This window comes from Neomonachus schauinslandi, chromosome 10 (assembly GCF_002201575.2).
Source record: "Neomonachus schauinslandi chromosome 10, ASM220157v2, whole genome shotgun sequence".
Taxonomy (NCBI): Eukaryota; Metazoa; Chordata; class Mammalia; order Carnivora; family Phocidae; genus Neomonachus; species Neomonachus schauinslandi.
This window is the reverse complement of record NC_058412.1, coordinates 241252-257642: the sequence shown is the minus strand read 5'-3', so window position 1 is coordinate 257642 and position 16391 is coordinate 241252. Positions and strand designations below refer to the sequence as shown.

Sequence of the window (16391 nt, the reverse complement as noted above, 5' to 3'; positions counted from 1 at the left end):
AGGAGGGGCGAGCACCACACAAAGGCGTTGCTGCAAACTTGAGCGCAGCCGCTCGGGCGGGGCGCGCGGCCCCCACTCACCCGAGAGCGCAGCGGAGCCCTGTCGGGAGGCGATAGGTCCGCGGGCAGGACGGTCCTTGCGTCCTCCAGCCTTCCTGGACGGGTGGGTGCGCGCCCGCCCCGCAGGCGGAGGAGACGCCGCAGCGCCGCGTGGCTTTAAGGTTAAGAAAGTTGTGTCGGTGCCGTGCGCGGAGAAGTGCAGGCGGATGTGCCATTGCTCGGAAAGTTGGGAGGGCCGCCGCGGGGGCGGGACGCGGGCGGGAGGAGGCGCGCCGAGGAGGGCGGCGGCGCCCGAGCCGAGGCTCTCGGCATCACCGCAGCGGGGCCTGCGCGGGTCCCGCGCGGCTCCCGGGGACACCGCGTCGCAGCCGGGGGTTGCGAGGGGCCGCGGTCTCAGCCGGAGAGTCTGGCCTCCCCTCCACCCCCGCCGCCGACTTTCTTTCCCGGTTTCCCCCCCACCCCCACCCTGCCCCTCCAGCGAGCCGAGCTCCCTCCGGCCGAGCGAGCGCACGATGCGCGGGCCTGGGCGCCCCCTCCTCCTGGGGCTGCTGCTCGTGCTGGGGGCGGCGGGGCCCGGGGTCGCCGAGCCCCGGGAGGCGGCCGACAGACAGACCCTGCTGCGGCTCATCGTGGAGATCCTCCAGGAGCTCAAAAAGTACCATTCGGGCGAGTCGAAGAGACTGCACCTCTTGGGCCAGCACGACTACACTCTGGGCCGCAGGGAGGTCTCGGACTACCCGGTTTATCCCGAGGAGCAGAGAGTGGGTGAGTGCCCTTGCCTCGGGCTTGCGGACCGAGTGACCTGCCTCCGAGGCTTCTCTGGGTGTGTGCAGTGTACTGGGAACCTCCAGCATGTTTGCGTACCCGTCATGTCTCAGGAGACACCGGAACTCGTGTTTGCTTGGAAATTGAGAAATCATAGCTATTTTAACAAGATAAAACCATTTCGATCGTTTGAAAAAAACTAGGCATTTTTTTTTTTTTTAAGAAGAAAATAGGAGGTCGGTAAGTGATGATGCCTCGGCGTATAACTATCCCTACTCCACGTCTAAGACACGTGAGTTATTACCTAGGTTGGGAGCTTTGGCACAGAACTGTCATCTGTTATTTAGGAAATGGAAATATTTTCAGCAAAGCACTTTCAACTGAGACAGAAATGTTTCAGGGCCACCCCCCTCCCCTTACCCTCCTCTGCCAATGGCAGAGCCTTCCCAGAGTGGGTGCCCCATGGGAAATTTCCAAAGAAAGCATGCAAGCTTTTAATGCTTTCATGACACAATTGGGTCAAATGTGATAAGGTCAATTTCATACAGACTGACATTCAGGAGATGCCTAAGCCTTGCAAGTGAAGAAGATTCGTAGGAAATGTTCCCTCCTCAGACGAGGAGTATTTGTGGTGAAACAAAGTGCGACCACATGCAATCATAGCAAAAGTCATTCTCCAAAACAAGTGAGTGAAAAATGGTTACAGGTGACTGTAAAAAAGGAAAAACAACACCTGGATCAGAAAGAATGTCAGTGGGAACACTGCTATTCCCAAGTAAAAACTGAGAGCTGTCTTTCCCCGGGAATTTTACTTTAATCTTGTTAACCAGGTAAATGTCTGTTTCCATGCATTTACACCAGCCTTCGTAACAGGTGGTTTTGAAGGCATTTAATCCTTTTTCTAAATATATACCTAGAAAAAAAGTTTTATAACAATTTTTTGCTTGAAGGATTGGGTTTTCATTCTAGAACTCTCAGAGCTTGTGGCATTCGATTACCAAGCTGTCCAAAATGAAAATGCCTAAAAGTGATTTATATATCAGAAGCTATGAACACACACATACACATGCGCGTGCGCACCTCTTCCCCCTTATGTAACTTTATCGTCACTGTCTTTATACTAGCGGCAGAGACAAGACAAATAATATTGAAGCTTTGTGAATAGCTAATACTTTATCTGAAGAAAGATGTGATCCTGATTACAAGTCTTCACATTATGTCATGTACAACCAATCTGTTTTATTTAGGGCAATGTAACATGGCTAATGAAGAGTTTCCAATACTCTTTTCAACATTCACTTAGATCACATAAAAACAAATGCTTCTTTCAAGCAATGCAATAATTAGCCTCTTTCCCTTCAAACAGAAATTGTGCCTCGAGATCTAAGGATGAAGGACAAGTTTCTAAAACATCTTACAGGTAAGTGTCCTCATTCCTTCACCTGTGCCCAGTTCCTGGCATCCTGCAAGTCCTCATAATCTGCTTCTTCTTCCATGTTCCAGGTCCTCTTTATTTCAGTCCAAAGTGCAGCAAACACTTTCACAGACTTTATCACAACACCAGAGACTGCACCATCCCTGCATGTGAGTGACAGCATCCTAATTGCTTTGGAAAGACCAGCACATGTTGATGTGTTTCTCATGTCCTTCCACCCCTCCTCCTAAATCTCCTCTTTGCTAAAATATAGTCCCTCTTAACTGTGGAGTTAAGGGTTAGGGTGACCAGACCATAGAAGAAGGTGACGGCATTCTGTAGCACCTAGTGCCAAATGGAAAATTTACATCCACTAGAATTAATCAACTCTCGGAATGGGCTGAACTCTTCCATTCACATTCTTGTTTTATGAATTCTGGCATGATGTCTATATTTGTATCTACTCAATATGACAAACTTTAAGAATGAGTTGCTAAAATGACTACCGTGGAGTAGTCTGCTCTGGAGTAGAAAGAATCTGTGGACCTGGGCCACGCCACCCTGACTAGATGCTGCTCTTCACTAATCCGGAAATGCAGAGTTCCCCTCTCAGTCTAGCTCAGCTACAGTGTTCTGATTGTCTGTCTGTAACAAAATGTATCTTATTCCCCCAGAAGTGGTTGCTAGTGCTCATCACAAAACATGCTAGAGTGACATCAGTTAGAGCCCTAAACCAATTTTTCTTGTAGGGACTACAGCTTTCATTTCACGTGAGGCTCACAGGAGGAAAGTGGTGCAGACACACCAGGTGTCTTACTAGCTGCTTTCAGACACTATCCAGAGTATCCAGACTATCCAGGCCAGACTTTCCTGTCCTGCCTTCAAAAACTGAAAAGTAAAAAAATAAGCCACTTCATGTGAAGCGGAAGTTTTTCTGCTCAGGCAGCAAAGTTGCCGCAAATAACTGCAGCTACCACGTGCGGAGCTCCTTGTCCAGGTGCACTGACCAAGGTGGCCGGTAAGACCGGGAGCATCACCTTCTGCAGGGAGCTGGGGTGCTCGGCGCGAAGGCCCTCAGGCTCTCACCGCTGCACAGGGCTCGGCCACGGCAGGCGGCATACGTGTCCCACAGAGCTCGGATTATTTTTCAAGCACTGCTTTGGTCCACCCTCTGGTCCATGCCCTATGCACCTGGCATGTCCCTCTCCCACTTCCTTCCTCTGAAATAGAATCGCCTTCTGTTTGAGAGTTACTCATTATTCCAGAGGCCAGAGAACATTTTTATTGTTTAAGTGTGTCTATATTTTTAAATACCATCTTACAGTAATAGGATCAGATTCTAAATTTGAAAGTGATCTTTGGGGTCATTACTTCTAATGTTTTCATATGTGGATGAGGAAACAAACATGCTTAAATTCCGTGTGCCCTGACACACAGCACACGCTCAACTCTGCAACCCCTTCCCCAGGACACCGTATGTGCCCACGCTCACTGCCTCCTTTTGCTCAGAGTAACTCAGCCAGATGCCTCCCAGATCCCTGCTCACTCATGGGAGGTAGCCATCAGGGTCTATCACAGTTCCCCTCCGGCCTGGGAGACATGAAAGCCCACAGGTGTGTGCACTGGGGAAGCGGCTACTTAAACTTTACCCATATGGAGGTGGGTGGAGAGCCAAAGCTGGGCCACTTCTTTTTTTTTTTTTTTTTAAAGATTTTATTTATTTATTTGAGAGAGAGAATGAGAGACAGAGAGCATGAGAGGGAGGAAGGTCAGAGGGAGAAGCAGACTCCCTGCCGAGCAGGGAGCCCGATGCGGGACTCCATCCCGGAACTCCAGGATCATGACCTGAGCCGAAGGCAGTCACTTAACCAACTGAGCCACCCAGGTGCCCCAAAGCTGGGCCACTTCTGTGTTGCTTTAGGCTGTATGAAAGAAAACTAGAATCCTGGGAGGTCAGGACTGAAAGGAACCAGAGCCTTCTTACTCAAAGTGTGGTCCCAAGGGCAGCTCTTCAGAAGAGCAGAACTTTGAAGTCTCCAAGACACCACCTTCACAAGACCCCCAGATTATGTCAGAGTTGGAGAACATGCAGGTTTGGTGGGATGCTGGTCAACTTCACTGTCTCTAGATGTGCTGCAAATTGAAGTATTTGCCTTGAACTCACACAACACTGCACCCACACATACTCTATCTAGGAAAGCTGCATCCTAAAATATTTGGTGCAACTGGGGAAGAGGGAAAAAATGCCAGGAATCCAGATGACCCAGCTTCCAGCTGTTAGGCCATTTTTTTTCCTTTGAACACAAATTATTATGTCGTCTAAATATTTAGGAGCTGCATTTTTAGAGGAGTAGGATTAGCTGCTTGTCTGATATATTGTGCAAACTCATTGTTGTCAGTTTACTCATTCATTCAGAATTTCAGTTAAGAGCATGAATTCTTCCATTTTTAAGTAGGATTTTGAGACTCTTGAGAAGTAAACTTTAGTAATTTATAACCTGCTGTAGCTTTCCACAGAACTTCAAACTGAGGAAATTCCTTTATGGTTATGATCACCAAACCCCACTTGTTTTCTCTGAGGTAGCACCTATGGAATAACTTAATTAGGTGAGATATCAAGGAAAATCCATTAGTACTCAGAAATTAGCTTATTGCTTCCTTTCACCATCTAACCCAGGTCTTTCTGCTCTGTTACTTGTTGACCCACTTCCTTTAAATCTTTATGCAGAGGGTTTTGTGTATGATCAACCCAAGTGGGGATCCAGCCTGCATGCGCCCTGAAAGTTAAGTCACACAGGGCACGGGGAGACTGTCTGCTAGGGAACAAAACCAGTCATTTTGATGAGCAGGAAAAGAAAATGGGCAGAAGGAGATCCTGCACCTGCCCCTCCCTGCACAGCCTCCAGTCCCATTATTTACCTTTTGCCATGTGCAACGGAAGTCCCTCAAGTACCATAAATTATTAAATCAACAACTTAGAGCCCATGATTTCAGATGACAGTCTCCCCATCACTTCCAGGGAATTCAGAATATTTAAAGAAATAAATGGCTTTAGCAGTTGATATTAAAAAATACTTAAGGAGTTGCTTATGTCACTGACAAGGGTCCACGGTTCATTTTCCCTACAGACTATAAAAGATGTGCCAGGCTGCTTACCCGGCTGGCTGTCAGTCCAATGTGCATGGAGGGATAAGGTAAGCTGACCACAGCTTCACTGGTACACCCACCAAAGACCCAAATCCCGTCTGGGACACGAAAAATTCATGGGAGTTCAGAAATACGCCTTCTTTGGCTAAAGTAGCCTTCCTCTGAGTAAGGCTGACGTAACACGAAAATATCTACAAATATTGGCCATCAAGAAAAGGTACCCTTGCCAATCTGCACACAGTACCCCAGGCAGCTGCTGTGAATTACTCCTGTGAGGACTCTGTTGGCAGAGTGCGTGTTAATTTGAAACACAACCCATTAGTGGACTGATTTCAGCACATGACTTAGTGCATAAATTAGGATACATATCTAAAACCATGCCTGTTCACTTTTAGGCTTTCACTCATTCATTTACACTCATAAATGAGTATATAACTAACCATATCCATGCAACTTTTATAGACGTATCTGGCAAATGTTTGAGTTGGAATCTATCATTATGCCAGGAAGCTTATAAGGAACAGCTAAGAATAGCTATTCTATGTTTCTATCAGCTATTTTTCCAGAGCCTCCAGTGGTAAAATATAAAGGCACATGGAGAGTTTATGAACTAAATTTTTAGCCTTGGCCTCTTGAGGGCTGATGTCCAACACCAACTGTCCGCCATACCGATGGCTGAAAGGTTTTGTTTTCCTGACACAAATGCCATGGATTTCGGTCACAAAACGGTAATTTCCTAATTGTATATTTACAGTGTGTCTTGTGTATGCTGGGCACCGCCAGAGGCCAAGTTTACCTCCACAAATAAGACACGCTTCAGGTCTTCGATGGCTGTTCCCAGACAATGATCTGCTGTGTGTGCACAGTGGTTACCCTGTTCGTCTCGTGTGCGTGGACGCAGGAGTTGTGTTCTTTCACACACAGACATGCTCGCTGGGGGAAAGCCTGTGCCGATAAAGGTCTAGACGGTGCCGAGGGGGCTGAGCCAAACCCCGGCAGCCATCTGATCATGCAATCACAGCCACGTCATCGTCAGCACCGGCTTCTCCCCGGCGTAAGTCCCACCGATAATGAGCGAAACAACATGTGGTGTGGAGGATTATGAAGCCACATCCTTGCGGGTTCACAGAAACTTGTACGGCACTTTTTATGTGGGAAAGTAAAAGCACGACTTTTAGCGCCAAAGCTGAGAAATGCCGTGCACTGACCTGACCTCCACTCCACTGCCCATGCGAGTCCACTGCCAAATGGCACACAGAAAAGACTTCTTTTTGAAGCAATGGATGGATTCTCAGAAGTCTCTCAAGGTCATACGCTGGGGGAGATGGGCATGTTATTTTATTAAGCATCCCTTCATAGTTAAAGCACCACTGTTTCCAGAGATGAACCAGGCACATCCTCGGAAGACAAATTCCATTTACTTGCAGGAGGGAAGACCCAATGCCCTGTGGTCCTCTCCACCGAAACAACTACTCAGGCTACACACTCCGTCTCTTTCACTGACCTCCAGCCAAAGAGAAACTAGATCCCCAGCTACTCTCCCTCACAGAGACACACTGGAGACCTCTCACACACCACTTGCAGCTCAGTTCAGTCAGAAGCCTGAGCTCTGGAATATATTTCCAAAGAAATGGAGTTCTGAGTAACAAGTGTCTAGGTCAGTCCACAAAATGCAGCTTCAGTTTAGCCACCCTGGAGCTTACCATTATTCTTAAAATTAATGAATAGTGTACCAGTGGTTCGGGTACACAGCAGAGAGTGCTAGAAAAAAGGGTTTATTTTTGGTTTTTAGTTTTGCAGACGCTCGTGCAGATGGAGGCTTAAGGGCCAGTGAGCAGTGTCTCAGGACTGCCAGGCTGTCAATCACTGTGGCCCCAATTAGAGGACTTGACAACACACATCAGGACCATGGGCTGGTCTTCAGACTTTAGTACCAGTGATGGTGTTCGTTCCTTTAGCATAGTGGGCCTGTAACAACTGTAGAACTTGGTTATTTCCACAATAAAACAGATTACACTTTTTGGAACAGAGAGAAACACACATGCAGACTGTGATCCCCTGTGTTTTCAAACACATTATGTTACGTCATTTGATGTATACTTCTTAAAGAATTGGTAAGAAAGTGTGACGTTCTATGAAACCAAATGTGTTTTTCAGCAGTGAGCAGAGCTGCAAAGGACCAACAGCCCACGAACCATGAGAAGTGCCTTGGAAATCAACAGGGAACAGAACCTGCTACCTTCACGAACACATCCCCTTGTGAACAAGAGATTTATTTTTGCAGACTGACTCTTCCATAAACCCTTTAACTTGCGTTTTGTATGTTGTTGACACTGTTGGCAAATACATATTCAGTTAATCAGCGTACCTGACAGTAACACTTGCCATTCGTGATTTTGGGGGAAAAGGCGAATGCTCCACATTTGATGTGTAGTGTTATAAAATGACAGACAAAGCTATTTCATTCTCCTGATTAGGTGAAATCTCAAAGAGTATTTCTTTAGAAACATAAATAGAATCTGAAACTATATTTTCATATAGCATATGGTATGATTTAATATTTTTGTTACTCTTACAATTAAATTCCCAGAGCATTATTTGGAACTGCATGGAAAAAAAAACAAGAAAAAAAAACTTGTCGTGTTTTGGAGATAGTGGAGTATAAGTCTGTGAACATATCCAGGCTAATTTCATTTGTTCTTTCTATCATAAATGTAAGATAGTATCCAGATATTGTGCAATATGTAAATACTGTAAATAAAACAGGTAATAAACGAAATGTTTGTTATAACGAAGTCTTCAAAGTGACTCTTTACTTCTAACAAGCTCACTGGTGGGAATTCATGATTTACAGAACGATGAAGAGATCCTAACACTGGCAGAATGTCACGGAATATAAAAGGCATAATACATAAAAGGGGAAGGCTATGAATTCTTGGAGGGGACAATTAAATTGGCGTTTTTTAAAAGGAGACACTACTATGTAATGGTGGCATGTCTTAAGACAGAGTCTGATACGGGGTGAATATTTAAAGAAGGTTGCGTCTGTATTTTCCTGTGTGACTTCGTAATCATGAAAAAACTAAGAGGTAAGACTTCTAAGCAGCTCTGATTTTTACAGGTGATATATTTTTAACAAATCTGATTGCATCCAATTTATGATAAGTGAATTCAACACTGAGTTTCTCTGTTCACAGGACCTCTAGTCTGGATACAGCCATAAGGATAAAGTAGACATGATTCCCAGGACATGTCTGAGGTCCGTATTTAAGATACAGATGCAAACAGTAAGGAAAACAAACTATAGGGATTTTTTCATGATCACGAAGGAACAGAGTATGAAAATACTTCGAGATTATTAAGCAACTACTGAAGGATTAGGGCAGAGTGTAATTCTAAAGCGCTCTTAGTCCTATTTTCTAATTATTTCATCTTTTCAGCTCAGTTCTTTACTTTTTAAAGCATCATCACCAATTTCTTAATCCATGTAAGCTCTCCAGGTTCCTACTAGCCTGAGGAAGAGTTTTCAGGCAGGACTGTCTTTGGGAAATCCCACAGGGGGCCAGACACACATCCTGGAGGGGTGGTGGCAAAGCCACCATGCTCATCCTCCAGGACTAAATGCCCCACCTGACCCCCCAGCCGGGACCCTCAGGTTCTGAGGTCCGGCAGCCTCACAACACGCAGAAGCGGCCACCCTGATGGGGCAGCTCTTCCTCCAAACTCCTCCTACTTCTGAGCAAGGGTCCACTCGGGCTCTGGATGAAGACTGATCCATGACTCGGGGCCCTCCCAGGATTCCAGGCCACCAGCTGTGAATCCCGGTGAAGAGGGGAGCACAGCAAACTCTCACTCATCTAGCCATGCCACCCAGGAAGGCCCAGCTTGGAGAGCCAGCTCCACGGAGGAGACTGCCGCACTCCACAGATGCTGGGTCAGGCAAGGACGCGTATGGCCGCAGGGCCCTCAAACTTCTTTCACAAAGAAGTGGAAGCAATGTACTTACTTTTGTCATTTTATTTCCTAAATAAAGCTGAAGATAAATATGCACATATAACATCACAGGTCATCTGAAAGGGACAATAAAGGCATTGTTTTCTAATTCTTCTTCACTTATCAATAAAAAAGCAGGCGGACACCAGACTTCTTAGTTGTATTTTTATAATTTCCCCAGTTTATTTTGAAAACAATCTTTTCTGCCATATATCCATATGAATTTTAGATTAGTTACCTCCAAGTGTACAGAAATTACCTGTATGTGTCTATAAATTAAGCACTGATGAAAGAATACTTAACGTCTCAATATTTAAGCAGCTCGACATAAAAGAACTTTCCCCGACTTTTTAATTATTTTTTCCCACCTAGGCTAATCTATATTTGACATTCAGGTTCTACAGGCATTGAAAAGCAGACACGTTCCTCAGACAATAAGATAAACCAGCATACAGTGTCCTTCTTTCTGGCTGTAACTTTCCAGAGGCAAAATGGTTCGAATGGAGGGGCGCCTGGGTGGCTCAGATGGTTAAGCATCTGCCTTTGGCTCGGGTCATGATCTCAGGGTCCTGGGATCGAGCCCCGCATCAGGCTCCCTGCTTGGCGGGGAGCCTGCTTCTCCCTCTCCCTCTACTGTTCTCCCTGCTTGTGCTCTCTCGCTCTCTCTGTCAAATAAATAAATAAAATCTTTAAAAAAAAAAAAAAAATGGTTCGAATGGAATCAAGCTGACTTCCTGATGAAATAAACTAGCAGGTCGGAAAGGTTCTGCAGACTAACACCTTAACTCTTCTATGTAAACAGTGTGCACTGCGAGCAAGGGTGAGTCTCGGCTGGGAGCTCCCGTGGATGGGCTGCTGGGGCTGGCTTGTGCAGACAGCGGAGGACAGGGTCCCCATCGGTCGTCTGCAAACTTGAGGAAGAGGCAGAACTCGTGTGCCCGAAAGGGACGCTGGATGTCCTCATGCTCTGGTGCCTGTTTGATTTTGTTTGTTCCACTATTTTTGTAACTGGGGCAAAGTGGGAGGTTCAGCGGGTCTAAGAACACTTCGCGTACCCCATAAACTGTCTGGATGAAACATTTTTATTTATTTGTCTGTCAGATACAATAACTGATTTCCATCTACAATTATTTAAGGTGAGAAACCGAGGGTCAACTGAAGAAACAGCTGCGACCTCACAGCAGAGCCTGCGGGGCCCAGCCGGGGGCTGTGGGGAGAACGGGCGTGGCATTAGCGGGCCTTCTCCAGGAAGGCCCTGCAGCACCTCACACACTGCTGGTAGACAGTCTCAAAGTCGGACTCATTCCCCTGAAAGCACAGGGGAAGAAAAAATAACAAAGCCTGCATAACAAAATGCTCTTAGGAGAACCTTAATCTGTTACTGCACATGGCAGGACACACACCCGGGCTCACCCCACATGATGATCCCCATATACGCCAGCATCAGGACAGAAATGAGAGGTGTACTTACATAATAGGGGTCTTCAATAATGAGCTGATTTTGTGGATCATAGCTCCCAAGTAGTTCAATTTTAGCTTTGCGGTTTTTAATTTGATTACTTTTTCTATTCAAGTCTCTGTAAAATTGAAACATGAACTTAGTTTTCTGATCTATGGTTTCAAGTTAAACAGGGACATCTGCTAGGGTTTTATGAAATATCCACATCAAAACCCAGCAAGCGTGACCTGATTTAAAAAGGAAACCAAACCCATGGCAGACCTGTGTGACCCTCCCAGCCACAGGTTTCCGATGCCGGCAGGAGGGTTTGCGAAGGCGGCACATTCTCACAAATGCTTTTACACAAAATATGCATCCCTAAGTCAGACAACAATGATGTATCCTCCTGTGAAATACATGGTGAGACAATTAAATCAAAAAGCTGCTCTTCCAGACACTAAATAAAGGTGGCAGAATGGAACTCAAAAAGCCACATGAACCAAGTCCCAAAGGGCTGCCAAGCCCATCCCAAAGTGTCTGGACACAGCGTTTCATGCAGCGAGGCTCCCTGTTCAACCCCTTCTCCTGCTCTTACTCCTCCAGCCTCTGACCGGGCTCTGCCGCCTCCAACCCCGGCGCTCACGTGGCAGCAAGTAAAGTGGCAAGTTCCTCAGCTGCATTTTGATCATTCCTCCATTTAGTTGACAAAGCCCCACTGAGCACCTAGGATGAGTCAGACACCATGCTGGTGTGGCGGAAAGGCTGGCCAGGCCTCTGAGCAACAGAACGCATCCCCAGAGCAGCCCAGGCTGAAGCTCGGACTCCAGATGCTCTCCAGAGACCCTGCTCTGGACGACTCCCCACCCTGGACACTGTGTTACTGAGCACAGCACTGCTACCCACAACACCTGTAAGCGAGCTAAGTGAGAACTAAACAAATCAACAACTGAAAGACAAAAATGGAACATGTATGTATTTTAGTGATGCTCCTGATTCATAAAAACAGAAGCAGAGCTGGGCACCGTATCTGCACACTCCTACAAAGGCAATTAAAAGCAGAAACAGTTTCTATTCATAAAACACGTGGAACCCTTGTGAATTAGCACTGATTTCAGTGAAGAAATCCCTGCAGTCCTACTGGGGGCACATCCTGGTCCTTCTCTGTGCCGGCAGAGTGCGGAGGGTGGCAGGCGGGCTGAGGTCTTGCTTCTCAGCACAGTAAACAGTAAACTGGCGGGGTGACAAGGGGCACAGGGCCCCGGCCTTACAACCCCCTTGGGTCACTTACCCTGCATTAGCTTCAGCATCTGTAGAATACATCGTGTTCACCTGTTCTGGGCTTGACTGCATGGTATCATATTGTCAGGGTTAATTCTGGGTTAATACATGGAGCCCAGGCCAGACTGTACGCTTCAAGGGCAGGCAGCACCCACAACTCCTCAACCTTGCTTCCCAGGGCCTGGCACTGTGCCAGGCACACAAAGCTCACTCAAGAAATGCCACAAAGTTCCTTGTTGCCCACATGCACGTCCCCGAGCAAGGCGACAGGGCACAGTGCTGAGTACGGTTCATGTGAGACACACATCAGGCTCTGTTTCACAAAGCCTAGGCTAACATTCTACCACACCAATCTGCTCCATCTGTGAACTGGGGCAAGTAACTTAATCTCTTGTGCCTCTCTGATAAGGCACAGAACGAGGGTGAAGTGCTTTGGTGAGCAGAGCACCTAATACATGCCACAGCACAGCTGGCCACTGTAACCTAATACCCCAGTCTGTCTGCTTTCGTTTTTATATCCATTAATGCAATCAACAGTTCAGAGACTAAAGTTTCCCTTTTTGTCCATCTTCCTTTTTGGGGGCTGGAGGCAGCAGTAATGGGGGGGATAACGTGAGAAACACAGTAAAACACCACACGGCCCATGAATCGCTACAGCAGCGGAAGCATCGCTCTCCTGTAAAACCAACCCCACCTTCTAGGAAAGTGCTCACGGCCCAGCCAGTCTTCAGGTCATACCCTGCTAACCAGGCTCTCCCTTACCTGAAAGTGTGTCTCTGTGTAAATACACCTGGGAGACAGTTCTCAGTTCCTCACTGGTTTCTTACTACTCTAAACAGATCATTCTGTATGTTCTGACCATCACTACCTTTAAAACTTAAAAGATAATAAAAAAATCATTCTTGACAACAAACAACTGGCTTACTACTGAACTGAGAGTTGAACAGAAATACCCTTTAAAAAATGTGATTACCTCAGATTGCTTTCATCCATACATAGTATATAATCAAATGTGGCAAAGTCTTCCTTGGTAACCTAAAATTAAATAAGAAGTCAAAAACACAGTGTTTATATTTATAACAATCAAGCCTAGAGGATCCAAAGCAGTATAGAAAAAAAAAAATTTGCTATATTTGAATTTGTTACTCACTTAAGTTAAATAATTTAGGGTATTTAAAGTTAGAATACAGTTAACCTATTTTGTAACATTGTACTGCAAAGAAATTTTATTAAGTTCCTTGGAACAATCCTAACAGTAGAATATATAAACACAAAGCTTATAGTCTATCTGCAATTTCTTAGTAACAAAGTATAATTCACTTAACATATTAAAAGGTCACATGTTTAACTCCCTTCATTGTTTTACTCTATTTTTCATTCTGCAAGAACGTAACATCCTAGACTCCAGTGACAAACACCAAACTAAAGAGATGGATGGCTGTCCTTGTGAGGCCTCCCTCCTATGCAGGGCGGGCAACATGCTGGCAGAGAAAAAAACCAGGCAGAGCCAGGTGAAGAGTTTTGGGGGAGAGAGGAAGATAAAATGTTAAGCCCGGTGTTCACGGAAGAGTCGCTAAGAAGGAAACACACAAGGACCTGGACGCATGGCTCTTCTCTCCCCTGAGCACGCACAATTTGAACACCACACAGAAGAGAAGGCCACTCAGTATTTTTCCTGATTCTATCAGTTTTCTGACATCGTAATTTATCAATATAAGGCCATTAAAATGTAAATGGGAAAATTATTTGATGATTTCTGCCTTTATAAATAATGGCAGAATTAGAAAGAAAGGAACATAAATAGGCCATATAATGAAGGTGGAAATAATTTCTAACAATGCAATTTTTCAATAACCTTTCCCACTAAAAAAAAAATCATCTAAAATATAAGAGTGCCAGGAAACTACAAAGAAGATATTGAAACCCTTTTTTTTAACAGAATACTTCTTTAATTTTTTAATTTAACAAAGAGGAGTGACACTATTTGTAATAATCAGTGTCACAAATGAATAATAAACATACTCCTCATTCTGTTAAAAATTTAACTGTTGGCTCTTAGTAAATACTTGCATGAGTTTTTAATGAAGCATGTTCATCACATGCTGAGAACTATATTTTGTTAACATTCCCAAGGTACTAGCTTATTTAAAAACAAAAAACAAAAACATCTATTAGAACAATACTATATAAGCTATTTATCCAAAACAGGGCACGAGACATGTGCTAGGATTAACATTGTTTTTAATTTTAGAATTACTGCAATTATGGATCGAAAGACAGTCTTAGAACTGATAGCTATCTACAAAAACTTTATGTGATGTTTAGATATTAAAATGATTGAGAAAGAATAAGAATAGCAATGACTAACATCTTAGAAAGAGTGTGGAGTGAAGGACTTACACTTTGCAACAATACACGAAATAGCTGTGGCAAACCACCTCTGCCCCAGAAATGAGAAAATGCCCACACAAACAAAGCACTTCTGCAGAGCCATGACTTTGCTGCTGTGAGGACGTGGCCTGGCGAGGCCAGAACCCCACCAAGAGCCCCCCGGGGTTACACATGGCAATATTTACCACTGAATATCAAATATTTAATACCACTACTAAAACTGAAAAATTTTAGGGGCACCTGGGTGGCTCAGTCAGTTAAGCATCTGACTTGATTTCGGCTCAGGTCATGATCTCACAGTTGTGAGTTCGAGCCCCGTGTCGGGCTCCACACTGGGTGAGGCAGCTACCAAAAAAAAAAAAAAAAAAAATAAAAAGTTTTAAACTTTAATTATCTGTTTTATAACATTTTTAAAGATAAAAAACAGCTATACTTTCTAAATGGAAACAGTAAGGAGTGGCCCTGTTCTACATTTCTGCAAATCTCTGTAATGTCTGCTTCCTGGAGGACAGAAGGGTTCTCCTCTGTACCTCTTTATCTGATCTGCAATGTGCCGTCTGAGTCAAAGTATATAAAGTGAACCCAGCCTTGCATGAGTACATAGTTTACAAGAAGTATTTTAACAGCCGTTGTAGATTACTATGGATAATCTTTGACACTACACCAAAACTCAGTAAAGTGGTACTTTCTTAAAGGTTACGTGCAATATAGAATAGGAAAAATATCCATAAACTTTTATTACTCTGTTCAAGTCCACTGGTCAGTCTGATACTTTGAATGGATCCTTTTATTCGTGTACAATTTTGACCTCGTAGACACTGAGAATTTGAGGACAGTGATTCTCAAAGAGGGGGGCAGTTGGCAATGTCTGGAGACATTTTTGATTGCTACGATGGAGAGGAAAGGGGTGCCCCAGCATCGAGTGGGCAGAGACCAAGGATGCAGCCAAACACAATACAGTGCAGGATGGCCCCAGAGCAAAGAACCATCCAGATGCAGAGTCAGCAGTGCCAAGGTCAAGCACCTTCTCTAGATGCTGAGAAGCCTGGGCAAAGGTCCACTGCTGGAAAAGAGAAGCGTCAAGGACCAGTCAGCAACCTCATAGGTTGGAGAGAAAAAACAGACATAAAGGCTAGCAAAACAGAGACCCCAGAAAGCAGTGAGCCTGACACTCACAAGCTTTCTTCTCAAAGCATTTGCTAAGTTCTCAACCTACTCAGGGCAAAAACTAAGAAGCCACGAGGAGGCTGCAGCTACTCAGTGAGGGAGCAGCTGCCAAAGAGGACAAGCCCTGTGGACTGCATGCACACCAGGGGCTCTCAGGTCGGGGATCTGGGAAGGCTCTGCCCAGGACGGGGGACCAGTCCAACACAGTCCAAGCCTCACAAAGCCAGGGCCAGCAGGTGAAAAGGACGGAAAATGGAGAAGATAACATAAGAAATTTATGTTCAAACTACAGGTAAGTTGAATCTCTGAAGAGAGAATGCAGAGAAGGAAAATATAAAAAGAAAACAACACAGAATTTTCCAAAACTGATGGAAACCATCAAGGTGCAAATTCAGGAAGCATACTTTGGCCTACCATAGTAAAACTGCTGGAGAGAGGAAAAAAAAAAAATCCAAAAGAAATACCTAAAGACAGCAGAGGAAAATAAGGGCAATTTCAAGAAACAGAGACAACTGATTCGATGAATCCTGCCAAATCATTAAAGCAGAAATACTATCAATAATCAACAAACTTCTTAAGAGAACAGAAAAAGGAACATTACTGACCAGTTTTATGAGGCTAAACAACCCTGACACATGCGCTCCAGAGTGTGCATCCGACACAGACACGTGTGTGATCCTCGGTGCGCATCCACCCTGACAGTGTGTGTGATCCTGGGTGTGCATCCACCCTGACAGTG

General features: G+C 45.0%; 2 protein-coding genes across 4 annotated transcripts in view; one reads left to right on the top strand and one right to left on the bottom strand.

Annotated features, from left to right (window-relative positions):
• The first annotated feature begins 571 nt into the window (after window positions 1-571).
• ALKAL2 (ALK and LTK ligand 2) lies at window positions 572-6179 on the top strand. Its single transcript, XM_021697741.1, has 5 exons — window positions 572-824; window positions 2191-2244; window positions 2328-2408; window positions 5367-5432; window positions 6140-6179. Exons 1-4 carry the CDS (start codon window positions 572-574, stop codon window positions 5429-5431), a joined length of 453 nt encoding a protein of 150 aa, XP_021553416.1. The 3' UTR covers window position 5432; window positions 6140-6179.
• A 3853-nt stretch (window positions 6180-10032) lies between these two features.
• ACP1 (acid phosphatase 1) overlaps window positions 10033-16391 on the bottom strand; it is a 15402-nt gene continuing 9043 nt past the window's right edge. For 2 of the 3 annotated variants that reach the window (XM_021697398.1, XM_021697399.1), the window contains exons 4-6: window positions 13068-13129; window positions 10850-10955; window positions 10033-10686 (exon numbers count right to left, since the gene is read on the bottom strand). In XM_021697398.1, coding sequence (XP_021553073.1) covers window positions 10609-10686; window positions 10850-10955; window positions 13068-13129 — 246 coding nt within the window. In that variant the 3' untranslated portion in view covers window positions 10033-10608. Of the gene's footprint in view, window positions 10687-10849; window positions 10956-13067; window positions 13130-16391 lie in introns of those variants that run through there. The other variant, XM_021697400.1, reaches the window with a different exon arrangement.